This window comes from Tenebrio molitor, chromosome 4 (assembly GCF_963966145.1).
Source record: "Tenebrio molitor chromosome 4, icTenMoli1.1, whole genome shotgun sequence".
NCBI classification, from domain to species: Eukaryota; Metazoa; Arthropoda; class Insecta; order Coleoptera; family Tenebrionidae; genus Tenebrio; species Tenebrio molitor.
Genome location: NC_091049.1, coordinates 21,373,849 through 21,391,305, shown reverse-complemented (window position 1 = coordinate 21,391,305; position 17,457 = coordinate 21,373,849). Strand labels below are relative to the sequence as shown.

Sequence of the window (17,457 nt, the reverse complement as noted above, 5' to 3'; positions counted from 1 at the left end):
AATTTTATGTAAATTTTTTTTTTTGCCAACTGTAACAGTTATTGTTGCTCACCCTGTATTTAAAAAAATTCTGTCAAAAAATAAAATGACATTTATTTTTTGAGCTACATTTTTTTTTTAATTGCTTTTAGTTTTCTACGTTGTCCTACAACCTCGTAGGTAAAATTTCGGCACATTTTTACACCCTTGTACTCGTATATCATGTTTTATAAAATGTACGCCAATGCGAAGTAGCCTATAGGAAATATGCTTTAAACCAAGAAAACAGCATTGGTGTACGTTGTATTGTGCTGTCTCGTAGTACCGTGTAGTAAAAGTTCAACTTCGTATCAACTTGGATTTGAAGAGCGTTTAGAAGCCAAGCTTCCGCTAGTGACTTAGACTTGTGGGCCAAGAAGCTTCAGTGGGTGTCGTATCCATGCCTTTATCGTGGGTAGTGTTTAAAGCACTACGGGTTTGCTTGATGGCGGAAGCTACGACATTGATTAGTGTTTTAAGAATATGCTTTGTACTGAACTACTTAGGTTACGGTCAGGTTCCTTTATACAAAATTTCGTAAAAGCGTCCACCAGGACGAACGAATACTTGATGCTTGATACTTTCATTATTTAATAATTCGGTAATCATATCTCGTAATATAATTTTCTAAAACTCGGCCATCCTGTAATGATGACAAAGATGCGGTCGTTTATTACTTTTGATCTTTAGGGAGACCGTTTGGGTTTTTTCTAGTTTTGAATAACGTCGAGATACGAGTAATAAGGAATTTTTCCCCTTCTGATAAATTTATTAATGAACATTTCACTTCTTTGTCAGGATCCAGTAAAAATTGAAATTCGAATAAATTGTAAGGCGAATCGAAGAAATGCAATCAAGGACGTGTTTCTTGAACAAGCTTTAATTAACCCATGAATCCGAAACTTCCATTAGTTCAATCTGATCACGTGTTCAGTTAATTTCGCATTTGATTACAATTAACTTAATTTCGCTTATATAGGGTGTTCCAAAAATGGCGTACTAACGGTGCACTACGGTGTAGAAGAGATTACCGTAAACACCAGAAAAATGATAAAAAAAATTCTATTGGACTTATTTTCTGATTTGGCGGTCTTTGAAAGTGGCACTTAACAGGTCAATTATTTTGAAATATATGTATGAAATTGTCATGACAGCTACGTCTAATCATACATATTATCACAAAGTACAAGATCACTCACTACCAATATCTAATCCTGCATAATAGAGAATTTAGAAGCTTTGGAAATCGAAAAAATTATTTTAAATCCTCTACGGTAACATTGCATGGTAATGATGTATGAATATATCTTTGTTTACATTGTATTATCGTTAATAATAATAACAAAAATAATTGATTTTTTTTGTACGAAACATGTTTTCCATATTTTTTTCATGTACATTTAAGCATCCTCGATAAGGTAGTAAGTAGTTAGTACGCCATTTTTGGGACACCTGTATAAACTGGCCCGAAAATAATTATGGTATTTAATCAACGCTAGGATGTTGTGCAGGTGACTCGGCTAATCGCCTCGTCACCTGGCAACGTCCTCGCGTATTATAAATCCCATAATCTTCTCATTATATTAATAGCTATAAAGTGTCGTGAAATGCAGTGATCACGTAGCAACAAGTTACTATGAGTCACTGCCAACATTAAAAATTTAAGTAAATGTTCCTGAAACGCGTATCGAAAAGAGCTCCTTCTCGAAACCCGTTTGAGGGTTATACTGACTGTGTTATAGGTGCAAAATAGAAATAGTATATTATATACCAAGGTGGAGAAGTTCATGATTATAGCCGGAGCGCAAGATTAGAGCCCGAGGCGCACCGAGGGTTGTAAGGCGCGAAGGCCATAAGGGACTTCTCCACCGTGGTTTATATACTATTTTTTTCACTACGAGATACGTTAAAACCCTTTCTGATAATAATTATTAATCAAATTATTTTGTCGGATGCGACGGGTCCGAGTTGTCATTTCTTGACAGTTGGTATGAAAATCGTCTACGTTAACCAATGAAATAGACGACAATCTTTCGTTGCTAGGTGACGGTTGTTCTATTATTCACCACTAGTTAATAATGAAAAATTATTTACCTGTCACTGGGCCAACGCAGAAAAACGAAACTTCTCAGTGTTCTATGACAACCGATAACGCTAGACTTTATTACTAGTAGTGAAAAAAAATATTTAACAGATGTAAAAAAAAAAAATAAGTTGAAATAACATTTCAGATAATCTTACATCATGGAACCGTGGCTTAAGATTTCGCTTACGTTAACTTTGATTGGTTTTTTGAAAGAGTTTCGCCCATCAGAAGCATTTTACTACGAATACTTCGTCGGTCCCAAAAACTTCACAGAAGATCAGGTCAATAGAGAAGCCCTTCCTATATCGGTATACTCCACTCTGGTACTACAAGTGTTTGCGTTTTTGATCACCGATATGTGCAGATACAAGCTCTTAATTATCGTTGTAGGGTTGTCCGGAGTTATTCTGTACAGTTTAATGTTGTGGACCACGAGTTTGCTTGGACTGCAAATAGCTTTAGTATGTTAGTGTATAACTCAAAAAACACAAAGAATTTAATTGTTTGTTATGTTAGGGTTTCAACGGATTGTTTTACGGAGCAGCGGTAGCTTACTATACTTATATTTATACTAAAGTAGACAAGGAACATTTCGAAAGAGTTACGTCACACACAAACGCAGCTACTCTGGCAGGACGAACATCTTCAGGAATATTAGCACAAATTCTAGTTTCAGTGAAATGGATGGATGTTGAGCAACTCAATTATATATCGTTGGGTGGTGAGTAAATAATAATAATTATGTATATTCAAATTAAAAATGAGAAATTGATAATACAATCCAGAAAAATTATAGTGTAATGTAAAAAAAATAAAAATCATGTAAATAATGCTTTCTAAGGAATTATCTTTACTTACTTGATATAAATGTCTGTAATGAATGATATATAAATCCGGCCTATTTGCCGTGCCCTTTTTTCATAATAACGTTTTATTTTAAATAATAAAGAATAAAAAAGTGTCGGTAGTATTTTGCTGTTTCTACACAGCGTTATTTAGTTTCATCATTTTAACAATAAACAATATTTTCCAGCTATGGTTTTGACAACGCTGTGGGCCTGCATTCTGCCACCAGTAAAAGAAAGTATGTATTTTCAAACTGAAGAAGTTCGTCATCTACCGTTTTCAAAAAAGGTCGTCTCCGCGTTTGTTGTTATTAAAGGCCACTTGATTAAAGCATTTACCAACCGAAAGGTTATTAAATGGGGAATGTGGCATGGTTTTGCAGTTGCTGGGTACACCGCGATGGAATATTATATACAAACTCTCTATTCCCTATTACAAACTGAAGATCAAGATTTATATAATGGTGCTGTAGTCGCCCTACAAACATTTCTAGGATTTTGTTCATCCCTCTTAGCTGGCTACGTCAATGTTACTTGGAGAAATAAATTAGATATGGCACTGGCTGCTTCTTCTCTAGTTGCAGGAATACTTACGATTGCAATCTCACAAACGGAGAATATTTTTCTGTGCTACTCACTCTACATATTGAACAGCACGTTGGTCTATTTTATGACCACACTGGTTATGGGACAGATTGCTAAAGAAGTAGTAGAAGACAGTTACGGTTTGGTTGTTGGCACAGTTACATTTTGGGGTCAGGCCTTTACTGCAATATTGACAGCAGTAGTATCGTCAGAGGGTACCGGTTTTAACTTGGATGTCAGAGGACAATTCGTTGTTTATGGAAGTTATCAGTTTGGCTTTTGTCTCATTTATGTTGTCATAGCCATCACAAATTTTATTATGAATAAAAGAGAAAAATCTGTGAAATCTTAGATTAGTTGAATCTAGAAATTATTTATTTATTAATTTCATACCATGACAAATTGTACCAAAATAATTAACTAATAAAGAAATAATGGAACGAAAATAATTTGAGATATTTTTGGACTAGTAATTGTTGTTTAGTTACTAAGGTAGATTATCTACACACTTAAAACTCTTAAGTAGGTACTTAAAAAAGATAATTATTTGAACAATTTGGAACAAACAGATCAATTTACAAAAATTTGCTGAGTGTGTAAACTCAGCATAAACCTAAGTAAAGAATGTGATAAAAAAAACAAATCAGTGCAGGCGTTGCAAATTATCAGTCATGTCGTGGCGGAATTCTATGCAAATAAGCTTTCAATGCACGGGCGTAGACAATTTGTGGTTTGAAACTTATGACTTCATCAATTTTAGACGTTGGAATTATAATTGTGCATTTTACTTTTATTATCTGATCATGGAGAAAATGTATACAATAAAGAAGATTAACATTTTACATTTATAAGAATTGGTAATTTACCAAATTGATTGCCAAATCCCGCTACTGGTAAGGAGTAGAAAACAACTTTTCGATTTCGCTAAAGTTTACAAACGTTTACTTGGGTTCCGTAACAATAATGTGTTTTAAGTTACTCTAGAGCAAGTGTTGAAAATGATTGCATTGAGCTTCGATGCACATTGGAGGACTCCTCTTTATCAAGCGGGGTAAGTGCAGGCCACAGATCTCGATTGATCAACCTGTCGTCACAAAATTGTCGCAAATAACGAAGACTCTCCCGTGCTGTGGCCCCGTCTTATTGAAAATACTCCTGAAATAGTTGGAGTTGATTGGTGAAAACATCAAGAATGTTGTTTCGGTACATTTCATGTGTTACTGAATCATCAAGATCCTCTCAAACAATTCTTTGACAAGTTGACACTGATAACTCAGTCTGCTGCGATAGTTGCCTAAGAGATAATTGGGGTTCATCTTCCATTTGACCTTGGACAGTCTCAATGTTTTCCTCAGTACGAACTTTAGGTCGAGTACTTCCGCTGAACACTGTCACTTTCTCAAAATGAGTGACCATTGAGAAAATAAGATTCAACCATGAATATCTTTTGTTCAGGAGTGAAAATCATTTTCATAGATAAAATTTTGCGAATAAAATTATTACGGCAATTAATGACGTTTTTGACAGTTCAGTTATTATTTGACAAGCTAAGCCACGTTTTTAATGCTTTTGTTTTTCATGATCTACTTAACCAGAAATGTTTTGGAACATACGGTGGCCGGAATTATACGTTACAATCTGACAACTACTACAGTATGTATACAGGGTGTTTTCGAAGTTGAGGGGTTCCTTGTAACACGAAATACTATACATTATTCTTAAGAATTTTAGCCTAAATCTTCTTAGTAAAATGTTTATATTAAGGGAGATAATTGATTGTATATTTTTATTGTTTTCTAAAATTTTGAGTCCGGTCCTGTCTATTTCTCCGCTGTAATAACTGACGTCGCCCAGGATGGTGTCTTTCTGGAAATCGCTCTGCGTACTCTCTGGACGCCGCAGCTGCATTCTGATAACGTGATAACATTGCCCATACATTAGCAACGTATCTGTGAGCTCATTATTTTCGTAATGATAAAGCCATTCCGACTAATTAGATGACAACTCTGACAGTATTTTTGATTAACGTCCATGCACCTTTGATTTTTTTTTTGTCAATTCTAATTTCTAACAAATCAGCGCAAATTTGAGCAGGACCGGTTTCAGAAATTTCAAAAAAATCAACTTATTGTATCTTCATTGCCGTACACATTTTACTAAGGTGACTTTGGCTAAAACTCTTTAGAACAACGCATACTATCACAGGTTAAAAGGAACACCTCGACTTCGAAAACACCCTGTATACATAACAATGTGAGATGTTGATTATCTTATTTTGTCCTTCAAACTCTACTAGAAAGGGAAATAAAATAGATATTTCGACGTAAAATACACATTTATTCAAGCTAAAACAAATACGATTAACATGGGGGATAATAAGGGTAAAAGTATGTTCCCCTATGGTAATTATAAGTTTGTTTACCTAATAATGCTTAATAAAACAGTTAACCTACGAACTAATAATAGGAATTATTTATTTAACAGTAGGTACCAATTCAATTTCTAAAAAAATAATAAATTTTCAAAATCTTATTTATCTAAATCACATAGCTTTATCACAGACACAGAAATATGTAACGTGTGATTTATTAAATTTCACTTCTAGCCGGCTAGATGTGGAATCCATTATATGTATTATAATGGAGATATACCTAGTTGACTGGATGTGAAATTGAAAAAATTACTCGATATTTCTTAATTTAGTTTTCACTTGTCATCATTGACAACTGCTCAATCCTCGACAATAGAACTATAAATACCTAATAGACGTTTGTGGATCACAGCATTTCCTTACTAAGTACTAAATACTCGTATTTATAACAAAAATAGAAAACTTTGGAAGCTTATTGACCACCATGTAACTGAGTTACGCCTTGTTTCCAATCACTTATAATAATTATAGGTTATAATTACGAATTATAATTAACAAAGATTGGTCCGTAGTTGTGAAGGACGGTGTGTACAATTAAATTATAATTAGAAACTTATACTTAACTAATTGTACTTAATTTGTGTTTCACTTATACCTAATGATCAAATTCTTGCAAACTCCAAGGTTTTTACGTACAGTTGGTTACAAAAAAAACGGGAACTGTAACTGTCGGAATAAAATTGACACATTTTTACAATTTTTTCATAGTGTGAAACCTTCTTACGAGAAGTTGGTTAGAATTATGGTCAAAATTCAATGACATTTTTAAAAATTACTTGATAGGTAATCAAGTAGACTGAATCATCAAGTAGAATGATCAAGTAGACATTTAATTGACAAATGGACAAAACCAAATTTACATTAGGAAAATTCTCTTTTCTCGTTTTTTTTGCAACCAACTGTATAATTAGATAATTTGACCAATCAGATCATTAGCGTCTTTAAAAACTAAAATCTGTCAGGTCGATTTTTTTTTTATGGACGCATTCTGTGAAAATTCATTAAATCTCCATTACGCTTATCTTTGTGGCATCTGCTACCGAGCGATCATTTAAAAAATAAATCGAGTTTGCTTTGGAGCCTATGCTATAGCATGGGTTGCCATAGGTAACACGCCGACTCGATTTATTTTTTAATTGATCGCACCGTATAACTAGTGAAAGTTGTTCTGCAAATTTTCTCTAATTCTTCTTTGGTCTGTAATTGTTATTAATTATGATTGTAAACAGCAAAAAATTAAAGCATTTGTGTAAAGAATAATTTTCTAAGTATAATTTATAATTATAATTTCTTAAGAGATTGGAAACAAGGGGTTATTGTCAAATGCGAGTACTGTTGCATTTCCCTATACCTGTACATATTTTTACGCATAGATTAGTTAGACTTCTTCTTTTTTTTCGGCAACACTTAAAAATATATCCTCTAAGGATATATCGCTTATTATGTAATCTTCAATATTTGTATAACTCGCTTGTAGTTTTTCCAATAGACTAAATATCTCACTCAAACGTTTCGCAGTATTCTTTACGTGGAACTCCAGAGACTCCTAAAAATAATTACGTATGAGCAAATTCGCTTTACTTCCAACACAAAAGTTGCATTTACCCCATATTCTTCTTGAAGAACGGCTCCTAACTCCAAGTATAAGCAATTTTTTATTGGAGCGGTATCACCACTACTGTTGTTCAACTTAATTATCAGTTTATAACCATTTTGATATTTGGATTTTAAAGTGAGTAGATTTCCTTGATCATTTATTTGACCATTTTTCATAATTGCAACTCTGTAAGTGCGCAATAATAACACCAATATCAGTTAAGAGTATTTAAAAACAGCCACTTACTCGTCGCACAAATTTTCACATTCCTCCATACTATGTGAGCTAAGCAGAAATGATGTTTCCAGGTGTTTCTTAAAATGTGAAAATGTGTTCCAAAAATTACGGCGGCTGGCTGGATCAACCCCACTGGTCGGTTCGTCCAGTAAAATAACACTCGGTGATCCCAGAAACGCTAAACAACAGTTCAGTTTTCTCTTGTTTCCGCCACTATACTCCAAGCACGGTTTGTCTGCGTACTTCTTTAAATCTAAAATATTTTTTCCGGTGTTCGTTTAAAATTATAATTTAATATAGTACCTACAATACGATGAGAAAAGGTAGCAGGTAGCTATGAAAAACAAAACTATTGAGAATATGAGGATTATTTTCAATCACAGCTATGATGGAAGTGATTTTGCCGAAACTTCAACACGTAAGGTTGTGTATGATAATTGATTAATTCAGTTCATACTTTCTTCGTTCCTTTTTAAAAAGATGTTTCTGTCATAGATATTTTGTGTTCTCGAGTTTAAATCATCTCATTATCAAAATTGAACGTGACTGCGTATTAAGTTATACCACACGTGTGCAGACATTTTGATTTTCATAGCAAATCCTATAGCTTTACCTTTGTTGCCCATATTATATAATGTTTTTTGCACAATCATGTTGTTACTAGTTAGTTACTTACCAGTGTTGTTGACACAATCTGTAAGTTGAACTTACTGTCCTAATGCGGTAAGTAAATTAATGACACCGATGCCTAAAGCGATAAATAATTAATGTCAAAAAAATTACTTCAAAGTCAATTCATTCCGTATAAGTGATTGTGCGAAAAACGTTATAGACTACACGGTTATTAAGTGCCATAACAGAATCTCGGAAGTTGAAAAATCTCGATCGATTCTGTTATAATGCAATTATGTTTCGTAAAAATACATACCAAATCTGTTTAACAAAGCTTTAATGATTTTATCAGCGGCTTCGTTAGAATATCCTTTGATGTTTGCGATAACGTACAACAATTCTTTCCCCGTTAGATAATAATTGAGACAATCCTCTTGGGGACAATAGCCGATTTTTTCCGAATACTTAAAAGATACCCTTGTTTACTCTCAAAGTGACAATTCACGTGCCTCTTACCTCAGCTTTTGAAATCGATGTTGGTTCCGCACCTGCGGATATGGAGATTTTCCCTTTGTCAAAAAACAAATATTTTGTCAACATCCGAAATGTTGTCGATTTGCCTGCACCATTAACTCCTAAGAGCCCGAAGCATTTATTTTTCTCCACGTCGAACTTTAAGTTTTTCACGATTTGTTTTCTTCCATACGATTTCGTTAAATTTTGAACGCGTAGTGTTCCTGTTGGACTTGGTGGTTTGTTGTTTTCAGCACTCGTAGTAAAGTTTTCAACATTTGATGTACAAACGCAAGAGTACCTTATAGTGTCTATGCTGTATTTCAGATAATGTAACATTTTTTGGTATGGTTCTGATTTGAAAAATATTAAAATTATAAAATATAGTGCAAAAGATGATATCATCATTTCCAATAGATCCTCTCGTATTCCCAACTTTTCGTTAGAAAAATAATCTTTATAATTCTCACATTCCGCCGATGGTCCTGGAAAAAAAATTGTATTAACAGTGTTTCCCTGCTAATATCTCAAATTATATCTTTCTTTTTCAGCGAGATCTGAACTAACTGTTTGGCGTTTTTAAAATGAAATAAACTACTCTACTTGTAACTACGATCTCTTAAATATTGTTTTTCAGTACTACATAAAAGTGGGGCGGGTTAGTTTCCATGTTTACATGTAAAATTCTTGAACTACTCACCACAACATGGATTTGGATCAGTTTCGCAAATATGCTTCCTCTTATTTGGGTCCATATACTTCCAGTTAAAATTTTCAACGTATTTTCGAGAAAACTTGACGCAGATGTAACTCAGTCCAAACTGAGGAAAGATAGGTATTAAACCATGTTTTAGGGAACTTGCAAATTTCGCGTAGAAGTCATCATTAGAAAATTCCATCATGTAAATAATAATAGTTGGTGTTAATCCAATAAATATTCCGTACATCAGGAACGAAGTGAATCCACTACTTAATGTTTTTCTGTAGCTAAATATGTAAACCAAAGGTAAAGAACCAATCACGTAACACGAAAATATTGTGAAAAAAGTCCCTGCAACAGCTGCAATTAGTTTTCATTGGCTTACAGTTATTCAGATAAGGCGCCAAATAAAACACGTTTATGAACAGTTTTCGGCACCTTAGTTGAACAACTGCAAATTCTAAGTAAATCAACGTACAAATTTCACTGCTCTTGAAAATCACGGATTCGTACGCTAACACATCCAGTAAACCTATCGACGCAAACAGTGGTAGAATTAATAAAATTACGGAAATCAAATCATAGAGTATATTTATGAACCAGTAGAAATATATGCTGACTCCTGCGAGAGTCTGAATATGTATAAAATTTGTCGACGTTTCCAAATTCGGGAATATAATGAAATTACTCATGAAGAAAAGCATACCTGCAAATGAATATAACGTAACGCTGAAATAAAACAGCAATAATAATGTTTTCTTACTTAGAGGCATCAGAATGAACCAGATGCTTGTAACATTGATCACCGACAACTCTGAAGGTGAAAATTCTTTATAAAGTGGTTTTAGCGGGGTGTTGCTAATGGTAATTGAAAAACTTTCGTTAAATAAAGCCTTTACGATCGCGTTAGTTGCGAGATTGATGGAAAGCGGTACACCATGAAGCGCATTTTTGGAATACATGGAATTCACCAAGATTTCACCATTGGTATCATTAAATTCTGCAGCGGCGACCATATGTTGCTTATAAAAAGCTATATTAGCGATCCCTGTCCCTATTATCCCTACAATACATAAAGTGAGCACGGTTCGTGAGCATTAAACATCGTAAACCTACCTTTAGCTACATCCTCCTCAAGAACGGGGCTTCCCCCTTCGCGAAGTACAGCTTCACTGTAAAGTTCTCTCATCTTAAGTACCGTAGCATCTGAAGATTGGTTTCCACCGTAATACACTTTTGTTTTACCGTAGACGTGTAAACTTAGACTTAATTGGGGATCCTCGTTGTTGTTATAAACATTTCCTGCCATGCTTAACCACATGGCCAACAAAAAAATTGAAATTGTCACAAAAATCTGAAATTATATTCTTTTAGCCCACATATTATCAACTGTTGTTCCTAATTATTTTTAACAATTTATTTGGGTTTCTGGCATTTGACATACTTTGACAGAGTTTAACCTGAATGACAAATATGACTTGCACTACTAAATTTTGCAAATTTTAAACCATGAAATACAACACGTGCTCAAGAATATTATTCTGAAAATGTTAAAATACTCACCGCCGGAATGTACCAGTAAAATTTCCTTTTCATAAAATAAAATCGTTTTTTCATCAACGACGAAAAAATATTATATCTTCGACGGAAAGTTGGCAATTTTGAACTCATTTTCTCCAATTCTAAAACAAATAAAACATTTCTATATTATTGATGGATACAATTGTCGCAATATGAATTCATTAATGTAAAAATAAGGACGGCTACCCAACTAAAGGGATTTATGCAAATATCTTAAATATATTTGAATTTTTCTTATTTTGTTAAAACTGTTAGGAATTGCCGATGACACAAACTGACACGAAATTCCTAATTGAATAAAACAAGTTTACCATTTTCGTATACTTCTTCGTTCTTCTTGTCGATTTCGTCTTTAGCTCTAAAAAATATATACGGTTAAAAACATTTGTTTCTAAAGTACTTATTTATTTTACTTTAAGAACACGTCATTAAGTGTTGTTATGTTTAGACCTATCGTAACAATGTCCCATTGGTCCTTAGTTTTTTCTAACAATTCAAGAACGGCTCTGTACTGTGCCTTCTCGCTCAATGGCAACAAATAAACAACGGTATCACTATTTTCTCGTAACAAGTATGCTCCCGGCACTTGCTTAAAAATTTCTCTTGACATTACATCAAGATACTGTTTCGAAGCAAGCATTAACGAAAGGTGGTAGCCAGTATCTTAAAATAAGTTCATAAATTTTGTGCATAAGAAATCACAAATTGAATTACTGTATTTAATTTTCAAGTGCATGGGTGTGTCGTAGCACTGCAAGGAACCATTAGCCATAATTGCTATGCGATCTCCTAATATGTCCGCTTCTTCCATAAAATGGGTGCTTATTAAAATTGTTTTGGTCTTTCTACATTCTAAAAGCAAGTTCCAAATCTTCCTGCGCGATTCAGCATCCATACCCGACGTAGGTTCATCCAAAATTAGTACCTTAAAATTATTATTTAAAAATCAAACAAGTCAGAACAAACTCTTTTAAAGAAATTAAAATAAAACGTTTTTACAAACTTTACTTGCAATAAATGTCTCAAGATATCTTTCGTACTCGTATGTTCTGTCAAAGGATACCCCAAAAGAAATCGTTCATATCACTTACTTTAGAATCACCGATCAATGCCATTCCGAGACACAACTTCCGCTTCATTCCTCCCGATAAAGTACAAGCCATACTATTTGCTTTTTCATTAAGACCAAGTTTTACTAACAAGTTTTCTACTTCACGATCATTATGGTCTGATCCTTTCAACTGAAAATATTAAAAGTAAGTATTCAATCTGTCCTAGTTAAAAGACTTCATACCATCGCTATAAACTTCAAATGTTCGCGAACTGTTAAATCCTGAAATAGCAAATTGTGTTGAGGACACAGTCCCGTGTCTTTCCTGACTTCGTCTGTTTTCTTTTCAATGTCCTTCCCGTTTATTATGACAGTACCTTTACTGGCGTTAAGCATTCCTTTATAATTGAAACAAGATTACTTATACCTTTAATGTAAGATAAATTACGTACAGTGGGGAGCACGGAATTTCGCACACCAATTTGTATGTCATTAAAAAAAACTATCTAGTCTAAGCTTTATTGTCATTATAATCAATCATGATATATGTGATCATGACTGATGTTTCACCTAAACTGTGACGAAACTGCCGCCAGTATCTCATTTTAATAAAATTATGCCAGTGAAATGTCCAATGTGTGCGAAATTCCGTGCTCGCCACTGTACCGGTTAAAATTGACATCGTGGTCGTTTTACCAGCTCCATTATGGCCTAGTAACACCGTTATTTTATTTTTATAAATGTTCATACTCAAATTGTCGACAGCAACAATATGATTATATTTTTTACACAATTGATTAATCTTTATACAAACTTCTTCATCGTTCAATAACGAACTTCCTGGTGTAACATCCGTCTGTCTAAATATTTTACGGAACCACTGAAAGTTGTCATAAATGCGAATATAATAAAATACTAAATACAAAGTTAATTGTTTCCACGTGAATTTAAGTAATAGTTTAACTTACTCTCTTAACATTCGGTAAAAAGAAATGGTAAGGTTTCGCAATTCCGTATTCCCCTGGTTTGACGTTTTCAATGTACAAAGTGAGTAACATGAATATTATAGTATCACAAGTCAATATCACAAGTACGTTTCCCATTGTTACATCGTCTTCTCCACCACTTCCGGATTGAAACATATAGTTCCATTGGATACCAGTTTCTAAATGTTATCAAATAGTTATCACATTATAAAGATTATAAAAAAATTACCTCTCATCTCGTACACTGATACTGCAGAATACCCATATTGAAGAGCCATATTAGGGAATAGTGCAAAGATAATTTTATATTTCCATTGTAAATTATCATATGAGGTTACTATTGTGTGCGGTATAAAGTAAGAAAAAATCCAAAATAGAATTCCAACCACAGTTGCTATCGAGGCTAGAGATAAAAAAAAATATATTGGCGTTAATACACCATTACACAATTAAACAAATACACAAAACAATCATTTTGTTACAAATCTTTGAAAACGAATAATCTAATAAGCACTATTTTAACTCCTCTGTTGAAAAAGAGCTTTTGAAGATTTTTTTTGTGGGGGATGTTTGTACTTATACTTACGTTTATTGATAATCGTGGCGATCAAAAAACAGAACGTTATTGCTGCCATACAGTAGAAAAAGAGAAACAGGAATAAGATGACGCCATTTGAAAACTCGATTGGTGGATAAGCAACACCCCAAAAAGGTACCTTCATCAAAATTATTACCACCACAATTGAGAACAGATTAGTTAGCAGGGCATGGATTAACCATCCCAGCCATAACATCCACGATTTCATTCCAACCATTTTTAAAAATTCCTTAAATGACAACATGATTAAGAATCAATCCACAAACTAACATGTTAATAATAACCTTTGTTCCTGAACATTTATCTTCTCCTACACGTTGAAGTACAGCGGGACATAAAAATATGAAACTAAAAATGGTGCTTAATGGTAGAAAATGTATGAACAATTGGTTCAATCCTGAGTCCAGCGTATGTGGTGGATCTGGAAATTGCTGAATGGAAAGAATCAAATTTTTGTATTTGTTGTCGTGCTCTGATAGATGCATTTCTATAAATGCCTGATCTATGGCAATCTGAAGTGCGGCGAAACCCTTAATAATGTACTTTGACGCTTCTAGAACAAGGATATTTTAATTTATGTATGTAAGACTGACACAAGAAAGACGTACTAGTATCATCTTCACTGATCGTAGGCACGAAAAGCTTGTCTGTATTCCATGTGAAGTATTTATCGTACATTCCTATTTCATAATTCAGTCTGATCGAATCATTTCCTATAAAATTAACTGCAGCAATGGTGACAGTATTATTTTTTCCAAATTGTTTCAAGAGATCCTCCTTTGAATTAAACTCTCTGATTGCTGTTGGTAAAATTTTTAGTTGATTAGAATCATAAAGTATGTAATAAAAATACCTTCGCCTGGTATTTGAAACTTCTCTTGAACTCTTTGTATTATGCCCTCTGTGAAGTCTGTATATGGAGAATACCATAAACTTATTTCCCCAACTGCCAAATGAGCATAAATCTCGTCTATTTCACTTTTTTCGTGATAGGTGGGGTCTTTTATTTCAATTTTATTCAGTCCACTTATTTTGGATCTGCCGTAAGCAATTAAAGTGAATAATAAAATCGGTATTAAAATTTCTATCAGCGTTAAAACCCAGTGTCTTTTCCGGATAAGTAAGTTTTTCCATAAAATTAACTTCAACTCTCGCCACATCCTGATTGTCCTAAAATTAATAAATTCAGAGAACTCGGACAGTTGGTGTCTTTTTAACAAAATATTATGTTTTAAGTATCATTCTATAGAAGAAAAAAATAGGATATGTCAAATTACATTAATTGTGCCAGCAGGCTTTCAAAATTTTCAAAGTTTAAATTTGGGGTCTTTCAAACGTCATTATAGTTGTTGTTAATGCAATGGAACTTTCAGCGCTGATTACTACTTTTATCTACGATCGTGTAAAAAGTAGGCACTTTTTGCATTAAAAATCGTTGTCAAAGTTGACGTTTAGTGAACTGACAGAATCGTGCCATAAAACTTTTAGTACACGCTTTTATGGCTCAGAACAATCGAATTTGTTGGAAACATTGTTTAGAAGTAGGTTGCTAAACGACGTGGTTCTCAAACGACTTTGGTTGTTCATCAAACATTGAATCAATGATAATTATTTTATACAAATTTATGTTGAAACCGGTGCGATGATCTCACGATCGTAGATAAAATGTTGTAAGACATACGTGTAAAAAGCTCCTTTGTTGCACTCACATTCTTTAAAATACTCCCCCGTACCTCGGTCGTATTTTAAACCCGTTCGTGCAACAAAGGATAACTTTTTACACTCTTAAATAACTATTTACGATTGACTACTGTTATATTAGTATATTAGTATCTCTTGTAAATTCCATAACAAAGAAGTTTGGCAGTGACATCACGAAAAATAAAAGCTGTCAAGTAAATTGTTGATGGTTTTAGATAATTACAAGAGATTTTTGTTAAAATTACTTTTTTGTTATTTGAGGTTCACTATGCATTTGATGTTCTACTACCAGTGAGAGTTAAATCTAGTTCTACGAACCGACCTTCGAATATTTATCTTCTCACTCAGTGTACATATATAGGCAATCACGTGTCCATCATTAGTACATTATCGCAAATAGTTGAGTCCAATAATTAAGATCAATCATTTAGAACAATGTTATCAATTTGTAATAAATTTTGCCAATATCTTGTGGGTTTAAAATTGCTGCGACATGATCACATCAGTAAATTAGAAATACATACTTGTACCTACTTAAAAGACAATACATCATTTCACTTAGATACTTTATCAGTTTCACCAATCAATTTCTCAAATATTTTGTTCTAAAGAGTTTTCTTTAATATCTTTAAATCTTGTAACTAGTTGTAGATATTTTTAACAGATTTGCTTGACTGGAACAATAAGGAGAAACTAAATACAGCAATAAAAATTGTTGTTACCAGGTTTGATGGGAAATCATCCGATACTTGATCATTTAGAAACAGTTACAACTCTTTGTTTCGTATCACAAAACAAGTTGATGAACTAGAAGAAATCCTCTAGTGAGTGTCTCTATTACCCTGATTCGTGACAGATATGTCAGATGTTATCATTTACATGTTTGTACCGTTCCAAGTGTGCAAACCCCGATACGCGAGTCCTGACCTCTGCGTTGTCCTGTGACTGATAGAATAAGGCGGAGGTGAGGTCGATTTTAAATTCGTACAACTGTAGTTGGCCTTTGGGCAAAAACGCAAATGCAAAACTTTTTATTAGGGTTAAAAAAATTTTGAATTTGTCATTGAACTGTATTTTATGCTTTCTATGAATTGCAATATGGAAAACATCGGCAAACAAAAGATGTTATTATTATTCAGGTTTATTGAGGATATCAAATATGATAAAACGATTGACAATAATGGACAATTTTTTAAAAGTAAATTTTGAAAAATATTTGTCTTTAAACAAATTCAATTTTAACTACTTACCTCAGTAGACATATGTCTCAACAGAACAATTATCTGCAACTCGCCCTTAGATAAATCTGGGCAAGACAAGTTATTATTATTATTATTGTATTAAATAATTACCATAACACCACATTTAATATTTAACAATCACTATTTGACAACGGTTTTTGATTCACTGTCGATTCACGTTGAATCGCTATTTTTTCAAAGAAAATGATATTTGTGGGTCTGATAAGATAAGATCTTATCCATCTGATAAGAGAAAATTAAACGACGTTAATTTGCCGTCTTTTTTTACTTGTGATCTCATTTCTATACATTCTATAAGCAAGTGTTCACTCACTTAACAGTTAAAGGGTGTCTCTGTCTTAACAACGGAATTGGAACTATTTTTGACGAGTTACAATTGTCTCTCTACAGAAGTTAAACAAGATTTTTCTAAATTTTTAATTTAATTTTTATTGTCTTTTTTCTTGCTGGAAATTGTCAATGAGATAATGTTTGCAAGTTTTTTTATTTAGAGCACTATGTAAAATCCGTTTGTTTTTGGGTAAATTTAGAAACTCATTCTCTGTAAACGAATACTTTGTCGTCCGGACATGATCTTATAATTAACCTTGCCATCCAGCTTAAAACCATTGTTTTATTCTTTTTAGGTGTTCACACTAAATAGTACCCATGTTC

General features: G+C 33.3%; 2 protein-coding genes across 2 annotated transcripts in view; one reads left to right on the top strand and one right to left on the bottom strand.

The window, feature by feature from the left end:
* Nucleotides 1–16,951, bottom strand: part of LOC138128925 (ATP-binding cassette sub-family A member 17-like) — a 44,400-nt gene extending 27,449 nt beyond the window's left edge. The window contains exons 1-18 of the mRNA XM_069045153.1: nucleotides 16,792–16,951; nucleotides 14,694–15,010; nucleotides 14,449–14,640; nucleotides 14,125–14,393; nucleotides 13,829–14,069; nucleotides 13,472–13,645; nucleotides 13,225–13,421; nucleotides 12,923–13,136; nucleotides 12,500–12,654; nucleotides 12,297–12,446; nucleotides 11,920–12,130; nucleotides 11,619–11,868; nucleotides 11,517–11,563; nucleotides 11,188–11,306; nucleotides 10,741–10,978; nucleotides 10,388–10,687; nucleotides 10,103–10,330; nucleotides 9,625–9,975 (exon numbers count right to left, since the gene is read on the bottom strand). Of these exons, the coding sequence (XP_068901254.1) occupies nucleotides 9,625–9,975; nucleotides 10,103–10,330; nucleotides 10,388–10,687; nucleotides 10,741–10,978; nucleotides 11,188–11,306; nucleotides 11,517–11,563; nucleotides 11,619–11,868; nucleotides 11,920–12,130; nucleotides 12,297–12,446; nucleotides 12,500–12,654; nucleotides 12,923–13,136; nucleotides 13,225–13,421; nucleotides 13,472–13,645; nucleotides 13,829–14,069; nucleotides 14,125–14,393; nucleotides 14,449–14,640; nucleotides 14,694–15,000 (3,643 nt within the window). The 5' untranslated portion in view covers nucleotides 15,001–15,010; nucleotides 16,792–16,951. The remainder of the gene's footprint in view (nucleotides 1–9,624; nucleotides 9,976–10,102; nucleotides 10,331–10,387; nucleotides 10,688–10,740; nucleotides 10,979–11,187; nucleotides 11,307–11,516; nucleotides 11,564–11,618; nucleotides 11,869–11,919; nucleotides 12,131–12,296; nucleotides 12,447–12,499; nucleotides 12,655–12,922; nucleotides 13,137–13,224; nucleotides 13,422–13,471; nucleotides 13,646–13,828; nucleotides 14,070–14,124; nucleotides 14,394–14,448; nucleotides 14,641–14,693; nucleotides 15,011–16,791) is intronic.
* Nucleotides 2,207–3,941, top strand: LOC138128811 (thiamine transporter 2-like). Its single transcript, XM_069045012.1, has 3 exons — nucleotides 2,207–2,565; nucleotides 2,621–2,825; nucleotides 3,138–3,941. Exons 1-3 carry the CDS (start codon nucleotides 2,263–2,265, stop codon nucleotides 3,884–3,886), a joined length of 1,257 nt encoding a protein of 418 aa, XP_068901113.1. The 5' UTR covers nucleotides 2,207–2,262; the 3' UTR covers nucleotides 3,887–3,941.
* Nucleotides 16,952–17,457: the final 506 nt, after the last annotated feature.

Coding starts and splice junctions, on each gene's coding strand:
- LOC138128811 (XM_069045012.1), top strand. CDS start 2,263: ATGGAACCGTGGCTTAAGATTTCGCTTACGTTAACTTTGATTGGTTTT. Junction 2,566..2,620: donor TTGGACTGCAAATAGCTTTA/GTATGTTAGTGT, acceptor TTGTTATGTTAG/GGTTTCAACGGATTGTTTTA. Junction 2,826..3,137: donor CAATTATATATCGTTGGGTG/GTGAGTAAATAA, acceptor AATATTTTCCAG/CTATGGTTTTGACAACGCTG.